The sequence below is a fragment of the Oncorhynchus clarkii genome, unplaced genomic scaffold (assembly GCF_045791955.1).
Source record: "Oncorhynchus clarkii lewisi isolate Uvic-CL-2024 unplaced genomic scaffold, UVic_Ocla_1.0 unplaced_contig_484_pilon_pilon, whole genome shotgun sequence".
In the NCBI taxonomy this organism is placed as follows: Eukaryota; Metazoa; Chordata; class Actinopteri; order Salmoniformes; family Salmonidae; genus Oncorhynchus; species Oncorhynchus clarkii.
Window position 1 is genome coordinate 15926 of NW_027260995.1, and position 12619 is coordinate 28544.

The following is a 12619-nucleotide window of genomic DNA, read 5'->3' on the forward strand; positions in this document are numbered from 1 at the left end:
GGATGCCGATAACGACAGGAGTCCTCATTAAGAAAAGTGTTAATTTATGTGCTCATTTGATTAATCCCCACTTGACCGAATCTTACTATGATGGGTTTCTCAGGGGCCCTTATTCATATGCTGTGCCTGGCTTCTCTCCTGCTCTGCCTGCTGGCGATGGTACGGATATGATACAAGCAGACACAGAAAAGCAAAAGGGATGGGAGGAAAAAAAAGGATGCAGAGAGAGAGAGAGAGAGATAGAGAGAGAGAGACAGAGAGAGAGAGAGAGAGAGAGAGACAGAGAGAGACAGAGAGAGAGAGAGAGAGACAGAGAGAGAGAGAGAGAGCGAGAGACAGAGAGAGAGACAAAGAGAGAGTGAGAGAGAGAGAGACAGAGCAAGAGAGAGCGAGAGAGAGAGAGACAGAGCAAGAGAGAGCGAGAGAGAGAGAGACAGAGCAAGAGACAGAGCGAGATAGAGAGAGAGAGACAGATAGAGAGACAGAGACAGAGCGAGAAACAGAGAGAGAGCGAGCGAGAGAGAGACAGATAGAGAGACAGAGACAGAGCGAGAAACAGAGAGAGAGCGAGCGAGAGAGAGACAGAGCAAGAGACAGAGAGAGAGAGAGAGAGAGAGAAAGAGACAGAGACAGAGACAGAGAGAGAGAGAGAGAGAGAGAGACAGAGAGAGAGAGCGAGAGACAGAGCGAGAAACAGAGAGAGAGCGAGAGAGAGAGAGACAGAGCAAGAGACAGAGAGAGAGAGAGAGACAGAGAGAGAGAGAGAGAGAGAGAGAGAGAGAGAGAGAGATTGGGGTGACAAACTGAGAAGCAGAAATAAATAGCCGTGGCATCGCTGCAGACTACATCAAAACAACAGTGCGGTATTCAAATTAAACTCTCTCCTGCTGATGTCACTCCGTTGCTCTGTCTCCCTCTCTCTTGCTCCGGGAGAGAAGGGGAATTGCAGGCGTAGGGGGGTGTGTTAAGGAAGAGGATGCTGGTGTGACGGATGTGGGGTGGCGGGCGTTGCACTCGGGGGTCCGGCGACACACTTAGACGCCACGGTTGTGAATAAATCACTAGATGCTTCAAAAAACATGTAAATGCGGCAGTGACCAAGGCATCGAGTCACAGCAGGAAGCATTCACCCCCCCACCCCCAGCCAGGGCGCTGTTCTCTTCCATTCTACTCCGCCTCTCATTGAATTTCCACATTACTGTTTGACTTTGAGAAAGAAAAGTCAAATAGTTTGACTCTGATTACATTTGTGACATGGCTACAGCAGTGCTCAGCATCAACAGCGCCCGGCGTCAACAACCTCAACTCTCAACCGTCCTTCAGATCCCATAGACTTCCACTTACAGTAGATACGCTCCAAAGATCATCAACATCTCCTCCAGTCCCCCAGATACACAGGGGAATTACTCCTATACACACAAGCAGAGCAACAACACCACGCAGGAAAGATAACAGGATTCAACAACCAGGCGTTAAGCCACTGTTAATACTTGATGAACATTCCATGTTTTCATGCCCGTGGTCTAGGTGCGTTTTGTTCTCTGGCTCTGAGGTACATGACTTCAGTTTAAGAAAAACGTTGACTTAAGTGAGGTACATTTAGAATGCTCTCTTACATTTTTAACGTCGTCGGAAAGCCAAAAGCAGCGCTAACTGACTCTGACTGACTCCCTGACAGCTCCGTATGTCCTCACCGTTAAAAAACGTCAAAACGGATTAATTTAAACAGCAGCTGTATGTGGTGTAAGACAGTGATAAGTGGTTGTCTCACCAAGCTACCTTAAGATGAACGTCACTCTGGATAAGTGTCTGCTAAATGACCAAAATAACTGCAAATGTAATATAAGAGATGGAAATGGCTGCTGGACGTCAACGGAAACACTCTAGAGCAGAGTTTACACTCACAACACTTCACGGGGTGGCTTGTTAGGGCACTTTGGAACACTTTGGAGAAGACAAGGACATTGCCACTTAGCCACAACCGGTGATAAGAAGTAGTTATATCCACGTTGACAGCAGCAGCCCACACCGAGGAGATATTGGGTCTGGACTGTCGTCTGAAACTTTTGCTCCTCAGAAGATTAATGACAACAGGGCGTTATAAACGAGCTGCTCGAGATCATTAATTGATGCAGATTTTCCTGTGATTAGAGAAGGATGAAGGATGATCCTCTGTGGTGATATTGAACACGCAGGAAATGTCACTTGTTAAATCAGAGATCGGGTTCCTGGCCGACGACATTGCAGACGCGACATTGCAGACATGACATTACAGACGTGACATTGCAGACATGACATTGCAGACGTGACATTGCAGACGTGACATTGCAGACGTGACATTACAGACGTGACATTGCAGACATGACATTGCAGACGTGACATTACAGACGTGACATTACAGACATGACATTGCAGACATGACATTGCAGACGTGACATTACAGACGTGATATTGCAGACGTGACATTGCAGACGCGACATTACAGACGTGACATTGCAGACGTGACATTACAGACGTGATATTGCAGACGCGACATTACAGACGCGACATTACAGACGTGACATTGCAGACGTGACATTACAGACGTGACATTGCAGACGTGACATTGCAGACGCGACATTGCAGACGCGACATTGCAGACGTGACATTGCAGACGTGACATTGCAGACGCGACATTGCAGACGCGACATTGCAGACGCGACATTGCAGACGCGACATTGCAGACGCGATATTGCAGACGTGACATTGCAGACGCGACATTACAGACGCGACATTACAGACGTGACATTACAGACGTGACATTACAGACGTGACATTGCAGACGTGATATTGCAGACGTGACATTACAGACGTGACATTGCAGACGCGACATTGCAGACGTGACATTGCAGACGTGACATTACAGACGTGACATTACAGACGTGACATTGCAGACGCGACATTGCAGACGTGACATTACAGACGTGACATTACAGACGTGACATTGCAGACGTGACATTACAGACGTGACATTGCAGATGTGACATTGCAGACGTGACATTGCACCAACCAAAGGCAGAGTCCCACGTCAACGACTGTCAGGCATCACATTGCTGTAGGATATAATGTGGTTCGTGAATATGTTCAACATCCAGGCGTCGTGAGAAAGCAGACAGTCAGTCTGGAACGAGGGCAGTTTGGGGGTTTGGGGAGAACCACAAAGAGGGAAGGGGCAATCCCTGTTTGGTGCCATTTTGACCTGTCAAATACAAAGTAGAGGGAATGGGGGAAGAGACAACAAAGTCTGGAGTCATTTTTTCCTGTCAAAATATAAAGTCTGAAGAAAAAAGTTGAAGTTTTGAACTCGTCGAGTTAGTTGGTCACGGGAACTCGTCGAGCTAGTTCGTCACGGCCCCTTTGAACGAGGGCTGAGAAATGCTGAATTAATTTGGACTTTCAAAAGTAAACACTGAAGAAGGTGATGCAACTCTGCGAAACAACGAGGTCATCGCTGGTCTCTTTTTGAAGTGCTGAAATCAGTCAGAGAGCGGAGTCTCCTGGAAGAAGACCTTTCGACTCTTTGAAGGTGCTTTTTGAAAAACTAAAGAGCCGTGGAGTGAAGCAGTCAGAAAACTGCAGCGCGCAGCAACTTTTACCCCAGGTTAGAACTACACATGATTTATGGACAAACATACACAAATTATGTATCTAAATAAGATTACACTCATTAATAAAGAGCGCGGGAGAAAAAAGGGAAAAAGTGTGTTTTCATCCGACACATTAATCAAGAGAATCTTTTCGGTCAGGGAGACGAAGGAGGCAAAGAAGAGACGATGCTAAAAGGTGGATTTAATCACACACTCTTCATGGCTGTCTGTAAACACGGAGGCCTGCGGTGTCGTCTGTACACACACATCAATAACCGGCATGACATTGATGGGAGCAAAGCTAAATGAGTACTTCCTTCATAAAAATGGACAGATTCTATTCTAACACGTCCCAACATACCTTTAGCAAATATGTTCTCATTGAGAATGATCTCGCGTCACAAAGCACATGCACTGCTAGTTCATCCTCTTTTATATGCCACCTGTGAAGAACAGTTGCAAACGGTCGGTAGTAGCCACAGGGAAAGACGGCCCTGTGCCCCGTACAGGCACAGCAGACATGATCAAATGTATAATTCATATTCTTGTCACTGAAGCTGTCTCTTACCCAGAATGACTCAAGGGCAAGTTAGACTTTGAGGACATACCAAATTGCTTAATAGCAAGTAAGAGCAAATACCAAAAGAACAAGGAAGTAGAGCTTTCAACACCTGTTCCTATTGGACGCTAAGAATGGGTGACAGAGCGGGGATCCAATCAGAGTGCCTCATCTCTTTACCCCAAAGTCCTGTGTGGTAATCACAGAACATCTCCCACTCCCACCCTTGCCTTAATCCATTCCACATGATACAGCAGCTGGACAAAAAAAATGAGTGGAACGATTCCTCCGAGATAAAAGAGAAAATAATTACTGAGCAGGAGAAGATAACGGGACATAAATGAAGCCCGAAGTTTAGAAGCTCATTACAAAGTCATAGGGGAGTTTGCCAGCTTATGGTTTGAAGTCCATTTCTTCTAGGAAAGGGACAAGGAGAGGAATGGGTATAAAAGCAGTGTTTTGGATAGAGTGTTCAGCTGGACGGTGAAAGTCACTTCTAGAATTGGCAGCGTGGCGGGTGAGAGTGATCCCTGTGACGTTGTTGTCACACACTCACAGTCACATACGCCCTTATGCGCTGTCTTTCCCAAAAATGCATTTTGGCCCCCGTCGCCAGTTTTGGTCGCCTGTCTCCTGCCACGGTCGTAATGAAATCTTCCCGCAAAGTGAGAAAGCCATTTATTACCCAGAATGCACTTATACAAATGAAAAGTCAATGACACACCCCAACAACAAAAAAAGACAACAGACGTTCCCGTTTGCCCTCGCTGTCCTCCGAGCAGCTGGGCACCACGTCCAGAAAATACTCTCATGATGTTATTCTCTCTCCGAGGGGGGAAGGAGGACACAGGACTAGGAGATTGCTGCTGTAGACTGATCCAAGGACAGTTTTCAGTTTTTCTTCACTTCTGATTGTTAAGGATTTAGAGAGGCTTAGCTGATCCTAGATCTGTGGTTAAAGGCAATTTCTACATGGAGAGGAGGACAAATAGCATTTTGGTGTCAGAAAGGGGGGCCAAAAGCCTACTTTCAGTGGGCCAAGTTCACTTTTCATTTTTACGAGCCCTGATCCGGATATGGGCCGTGACAGGTCCTCACTCAAATTAACGAGGTGACAGGAATAGAGAGGAAGGAGGGAGGGAGGGAGGAAAAGAAGGAGGATAAAACAGAGTGCAGTGCTCAAGGCTCAGTGATGGCCCTGTCTGTTCCTCTGTGCCACGGGGTAAATTCATGGCCTTTAGCAACTGGCTGAGGGAGGGGAATAAGGTGTGTGTGTGTGTGTGTGTGTGTGTGTGTGTGTGTGTGTGTGGAGTTCCAATGCCCTAATAGCACCAAGTGAACTGTGTGTGTGTGTCTCCTCCAAGGACCTTATGATCAGAGCACGTCAGCCGTGATTTCAAAGTGTGTCTCATAATTGACTGTAATATAATTTATCTGAGCTTATGGACAGAGGAACTTTGAAATACAGAGAGAGAGACAGACAGACAGACAGACAGAGAGAGAGAGAGAGAGAGAGAGAGAGAGAGAGAGAGAGAGAGAGAGAGAGAGAGAGAGAAAATTAAAGAGAGAGGGAGAGAGAGAGAGACAGACCGACCGACAGAGACAGAGAGATACAGAGAGAGTAAATTACACAGAGAGAGAGAGAGAGAGAGACAGACAGACAGACAGACAGACAGACAGAAAATTAGAGAGAGACAGACAGACAGACAGACAGAAAGAAAATTAGAGAGAGAGAGAGAGAGAGAGAGAGAGAGACATACAGAGATAGAGTAAATTAGAGAGAGAGAGAGAGAGAGAGAGAGGGAGAGAGAGAGAGAGAGAGAGGAAACTGTGGATGGGACGATCAGGATGTGGAGTAAAACTCCAAAGTACCACACTGTTCTCCTATTGGAAGATGAATGTTATCACTAGCCAGTTCACAGACGGAGAACAGTAAGAGATAGAGAGGAGAAGAGAGAGCGATAGAGAGAGGGAAAGAGGGAGGGGGAGGAGTCAGAGGGAATGGAGGAAGAGACAAATATTAGAGAGAGAGAGAGACTAACACACTAAGGTTGCCTGAGTACCACACTAAGAGACAGGGTCACACTGGTCTCACCAGGTACCCTTATCTCCTTGGACCAGAGACCACTAAGCTGATAAGTACAATGATAGCCATCTAAGAAGGTTGAGTCTCTCTCTCTCTCCTGTGGGTCCACTAGTCTGCCAGTGTTACTGCTATGTATGAGTCCCGTCCAGATACCAGTTTCCCAATCAATCATGGCCATATCCAAGGGGGCAGCAGTCCAGTAAAACGTGTGCACAGTCTCCCTCCGAAAGCCCCTTTCCCCCTGACTAGAAAGTGTGTGAGTGTTGTCAACATGCTGACTCAGAGCTCCTTCAGAAACCCTTGGAATCCTTCTGGAATCTATGACAGGAGGAGAGGAGGGAATTCTGTTCCGGACTTCCGGAACAATGCAGAACTCCCCCAGAATGATGTGTTGGAGCCAGCAAGTCAGTCAGTCAGTGAGGCACCATGCGTTGTGGCCCAGGGGGCGGGGATAGTTAACGGAAGCCCCATCATGTGCTTGGTCGGGTTCTCCCCAGCCCGGGGGTTTCTGAGACCCTGCTGTCTTGGGGTTCCACTTCTTGGAACACAACTACCCAAGATGGGCTACTTTTGTTCAAGAGTCCAGGTAATCTGTGTGTGTGTTAGTGTGTGTGTGTGCTTGTTCGTGTGTGTGTGTGTGGGGGCGGGTGTGTTTGCATGTGTGTGTGTGAACGAGGGTGTGTGTGGGGCGGGTGTGTGTGTGGCCAGCTGGTGGCGGCGGAGGCTGACTCACCCACAGTGAGCTGTCCTGTTAGCTGACCAAGGTTGTTTCTTGCGTTCACCGTCACATTCCTGTCTGACTGCAGGATCAGAGGATTGTCCTAGAGAGAGAGAGAGAGAGAGAGAGAGAGAGAGAGAGAGAGAGAGAGAGAGAGAGAGAGAGAGAGAGAGAGAGAGAGAGAGAGAGAGAGAGAGAGAGAGAGAGAGAGAGAGAGAGAGAGAGAGAGAGAGAGAGAGAGAGAGAGAGAGAGAGAGAGAGAGCAAATCGCTAGAGCAAATGGCTACAGCAACAATGGATAATCTTCACAATAAATGTACCGGCACTGTTCAGGGTCAAGGACGAGTCAGTCACTCATGCTACTGCTTAATAAACCCCTAACAGGCACTTTACATGCCAAACCATACAGAATACCTCTCTTCCCCTTCCACCCCCTTCTCTCTCTGTAGGGTAGCAGGGAGTCTAGTGTGTTGGGCCAGTAACCGCAAGGTTCAAATATCCAAGCCAGAAAGGTGATGAAAATATATTGATGTGCCCTTGAGCAAGGCACTTAACCCTAAAATGCTCCAGGGGCATGTACTACTTACTATGTCTGACCCTGTAAAACAACATATATCACTGTTATCTGTCTGGTGTATCTGACAATAACAGCGTCTGTCTGTCTGTCTGTCCGTCCGTCCGTCCGTCTGTCTGTGTGATGTTTCTAAAACAACCACCATACCTGATGGCAGAGTGTACAACCTCACTGAGTTCCATTGAAGTCCATTGTGTTTGAAGAGACACATATCTAACAGTGCTCTGAACTGATGTTGCCCTGCAACGGTCCTCTATAAATAAGTCCATCCCTTTCCATTCCATCTGAGTACAACATGCGGTGATTGTGACTCACTCATTCCTAGAACATTTAGGCTTTGAGCAGAGAGCGAATAATGCACAGCGGAACGCTGAGAACACTTAGTCGAAAGCTCTGTTGAAATGAGGATTGAAATGGAATATGTTTTTCATGACCTTCAACGATGAGTACGAATACATCTTCAGACTTAAAATGGAGAATTAGTGACTAAGATTGGATTGCCGTAAATGTTGATATAATTTCCTCAGGATGACTCCATTGAGTGATTCATTAACATGAATCAGTCCCATGGCCATTGCCGGAAGCCATTTTAAAGAATCCCTATACAAAGGTACAACACAAAGGAAAACCCCAGCAGTCACTAAATAAACCCACGTGTTTACACCAGGGAGTCATCTAAACTCTATTGAATGGTCCTGATATGATCACTAATTCAATTGCTACAGCACACAGTCTGTCAATACACTCCACCCTTTCGTTCAAATGCAAATGTCTCAGCCACTCCGTGAAGTGACAGGTTTATATTAAGCCAACTAAATTGGGTAGTGCTACCCGGGATCCTTGAGACATCCATGCCCTAAACCCTAGCCTTAACCCCTACCCTTACCCTTACCCCAACCCTTAACCATAACCCTTACCTAATCTTAACCTTTACTTTAATCCTGACCTTAACCCTTACCCTTACCCTTACCCCAAACCTTAACCATAACCCTTACCTAATCTTTACCTTTACTTTAACCCTGACCTTAACCCCTACCCTTACCCCAAACCTTAACCATAACCCTTACCTAATCTTAACCTTTACTTTAACCCTGACCTTAACCCTTACCTAATCTTAACCTTTACTTTAACCCTTATCTTAACCATTTCAAATGTCAACGTCAATGGGGTAACGTCAGAGTTGGGACGTCCCAAGAATCCCTGATAGCATAGACCATTCTAAAAGTTTCAAAGTCAGTGGTGAGGATCCTCTGAAAAGTCACAGGCTTATATTAAGCCAGCTAAATATTGCCCTAAAAGTTGAGAGGTGCAGCGGTTGAGGACCCGGGGTTGTGGCCTGAGACTGGCTTAGTGAGCTTGACTGCAGGTCAGAGTTCATTTGAGTCTCTGTGCAATCAGTTTGATTGGTGAAGAGCACACACACCGTTAGAAACACACACACACACACACACACACGCGCGCACACGCACACGCACACGCACACACACACACACACACACACACACACACACACACACACACACACACACACACACGGGCTCAGTTGAAGGGATTTAGATGTCTGAAGTGCTGGCTCTTTAGAAGTGTGCCAGGTGCCGATACCTCTCTCCCAGAGCGCTCTCTTTTGTTCCTGTTAGTTCCTCCCTCCTCCACCCTCCCTATACACCCCACATACAGTACGTACATGAAATCTGGCCCTTTGTGATGAAGTCGCCTCCCAAGGTCAAGAGGAAACGTAGGAAGAGCTTTTGTAGAAGTGCTATCTATTGGACTTTTCCCTGGACCATGTGACCTGACCAGGTAAAACTACTGACCCCTCGTTACAAGCTATAAATGTAATCAGGTAAAACTCCTGGTCCTAGCTATGAAAAACACTGAAACAAGAGACTTTGAAACTGGCACGTTGCAAAACATGACGTCATCATTTGAATCTTGAAAACAAAAGAGGGGGGTTGTGGTAAGAGTCAAACAGGGTTTATTTAGAGCAGCTTGGCACCCGTAGTCATAGTCTCAAACACACACCGCAGGGTGGAGTTCACTAGCGCCGTCCTGCCGGTGTCCTGCGCCGTCCTGCCGGTGTCCTGCGCCGTCCTGCCGGTGTCCTGCGCCGTCCTGCCGCTTCACCATAACTTAGGAGAATTCATTCAAATAACTGTCTGTGCTTTGAGCCTCCGTCGTCACGGTCAGAGGAACAACTCTCACCTCGTCACTACTTAACTGATTCCAAGTCAAGGTCCAAATGCAAAGTGTCCGGACAGTGTTTTTTATACCAGCATGTGTGTAGAGGTGTGGGCCACAACACACTGTCAGGTCGATTTCTACCCAGAGACGAGGAAAGGTCATTGATTGGCCAAAGACCCCTAATCCAAGACTTGACCTGTTCAAGGCTGACTACATTGCAGATGCACGCCAGATCTAACAACGTCTGGATGGGTGTTTAACATATCAGATGAACATCATATGATAAAGCAACCTGATGCTCGACTGTCGAGGAGGTGGCACGCAACCATTGGCTGATGCAGTGCAACATCTGCAATGTAGTAGGCCTGGAACACCAAGGTGACCAGTAGTCATCTTTACATACTTCTTCTTCACTGAGCCAAAATTGGTTCCATATAGAACCCTTGGATTCCATATAGGGTTCTTTAAGGAACCAATTCCGTTTCTATACTGAGCAAAAATAACAAAGATTTTACTGAGTTACAGTTCATATAAGCAAATCAGTCAATTGAAATAAATGCATTAGGCCTTAATCTATGGATTTCACATGACTGGGCAGGGGTGCAGCGAGGGCATAGGCCCACCCCCTGGGGAGCCAGGCTCAGCCAATCAGAATGAATTTTTCACCACAAAAGGGCTTTATTACAGACAGAAATATTCCTCAGGAAAAAAATACAAATAAAAGACTACCCACGATGCCCAGACTAAGATGAATTCATTAAATGCATTCTGAGAAGCAGGTCTCTCTCTCTATAATGAAAAACGTAGGGGAATGAATAAACTGCAGGTGACCCAATTTTTCTGTTGATTTCCCCAAATTAATATGCAGCTGTTCGGGCGTGAATTCAAATGAGAATATCCTGTTAAATTGGGAGAGAGTTGCTGATCCGATTGAGAGAGAGAGCGAGAGAGAGAGGGAGAGAGAGATAGATTTTTTTCCCCATTCTGCCACCTGCGATTCATTATCCCCACTTTCATTGTTTTCTCCTGTTTATGACGGCAGGCCCAAACTTTAATAAATCACACCTGCTTGGCTCTAATTTTAGAATGCCGTGGACCGGCTCGGCGGTAGCATTCACCAAATCATTTCGCCTCACCTAATTGGTGAATACCCCGCTTTTGGAATGAATTATTTGCAATGGTGCGTATGATGGGATTTAGTATTGTTCTCCACGCAGTTTCAATTGATAGGACTTTGCTCAGCGTGAAAACACTGGGCCCTGAATTCTTCCATGGACTCATCGCCCCAAGGCTCAGCCACTGTAGCCTACGTTCAATTGTGTGTGATTTGAAGTCACTGTGGAAAAGAGCATATCCTATATAATTACAATTTAATTCTCTGTGGATTTGAGGGAAGCCTCAGAGCCCAAATGCTGATTAACAAACATATATTAATTTTTAGCTGGTAAACAGACATCCATGTAACCTTATAATCCCTCTTTCAAAGAAATAGCCCTTCCAATTATTCAATCTCTTCCGCCTTCAATCCTGTCCTTTAAAGGCTTTCTGATTTCGGTTGCATCTTATTAAATTCAAAGTGTTTTGTATTTCGGGCAATTACCCAGAAGCCTCTCTAGTCTAAGCCTGGGTTGGCCCTTCAAGTCCATTCATGGCCACATTCAAGTTTCACTGTACTAAGAATAATTAGACAGTCAATAGATTCCCTTCACTTTGGTCGTTTGTATAGGCGGACGCACGTCAGAAAGCTGAATTTAATTAGTTGGGTAATAAGCGGAAGAGTGCAGGGTTGGATCGGTAGGGTCTTATCGGTCTTTCAGCTTTGCTGCTGTGAATAGCAATGCAGCTGGTGGAGGATAAATACGACATCCCTCCACAGGACTCTCTGAAGACCCCAGTGTCTGAATTTAACCCTCTGAAGTGTGTACATTTAGTAGGCGAATTAATGAAAAGAAAGAAAACGGGCAACGCTTTCGGTGGCCCTCATAACGCTTTCTAGAGGGGTTAACAAGCAATGGTGTTCACCAATGTGGTGTTGCTTAGGCATTCTGGACATCATTTTCAATTCTCCGCTCCCCTTTCAAAACACGCGTGACATTATTCCATTGGCAGGTGCAGCAATAGTGTTTCCCGCTTCGATTACGTCCGCTTTCCGAAACGAGCGCCAGGTGGGTTTTAGTGAGTCTCAGGACAAAATTGACAAAACCAAAATGATTCAGCGTGTGAAAGAATGGATCCCTCAGGGGCGTACCACAACAACAGTAATGTACGTGCTTCTACATCTGCATCGCTTGCTGTTTGGGGTTTTAGGCTGGGTTTCTGTACAGCACTTTGTGACATCGGCTGACGTAAAAAGGGCTTTATAAATACATTTGATTTGATTGATAGATATAGAGGATGGATGAGCCGGATTGGCATCGGTGTCCTGCCTTATGTCCACCAGATGATATGAGTTTTGTTTTGCAGGATGTAACGCCGGTATTTTCCGTACTTGACGTTCGCTCTGTGTGTGTACCTCTGTTTGTACCTCCTCACCGTAAAGCAACGCGCAAGTTGATAGTTTTGAACGCATGCGGTTCACAGAACGTAGCGTTGCCGACTGCTCCACTGACAATTAATGACTTCCCCCGGAACGCAAAGAGTTTGATGCATCTGGTGGACATGAGGCATAACAGTGTGCCTCCGGGCACCATTTGTCTTTTCCCCAGCAGAGTATCTTATCGGGGGGATGGATCTGCCTTACCCCCCCTCCGGGCCTGCCAAGCAGCAAATAAATCTGGCCCTGGAGAAGAAGATGCAACGCTGAGGTTCAACCTGGAGAACATTTGTTTAGGGAGCAGAAGTAGTGAGTATAGTCATCACCATTCTCTGCAGCTCT

At 46.3% G+C, this 12619-nt stretch overlaps 1 protein-coding gene across 1 annotated transcript in view; it reads right to left on the bottom strand.

The window, feature by feature from the left end:
• LOC139403096 (zeta-sarcoglycan-like) overlaps nt 1-12619 on the bottom strand; it is a 72450-nt gene that overhangs the window by 11039 nt on the left and 48792 nt on the right. Inside the window, exon 3 of the mRNA XM_071146800.1 lies at nt 7005-7092. Within this exon, the coding sequence (XP_071002901.1) occupies nt 7005-7092 (88 nt within the window). The remainder of the gene's footprint in view (nt 1-7004; nt 7093-12619) is intronic.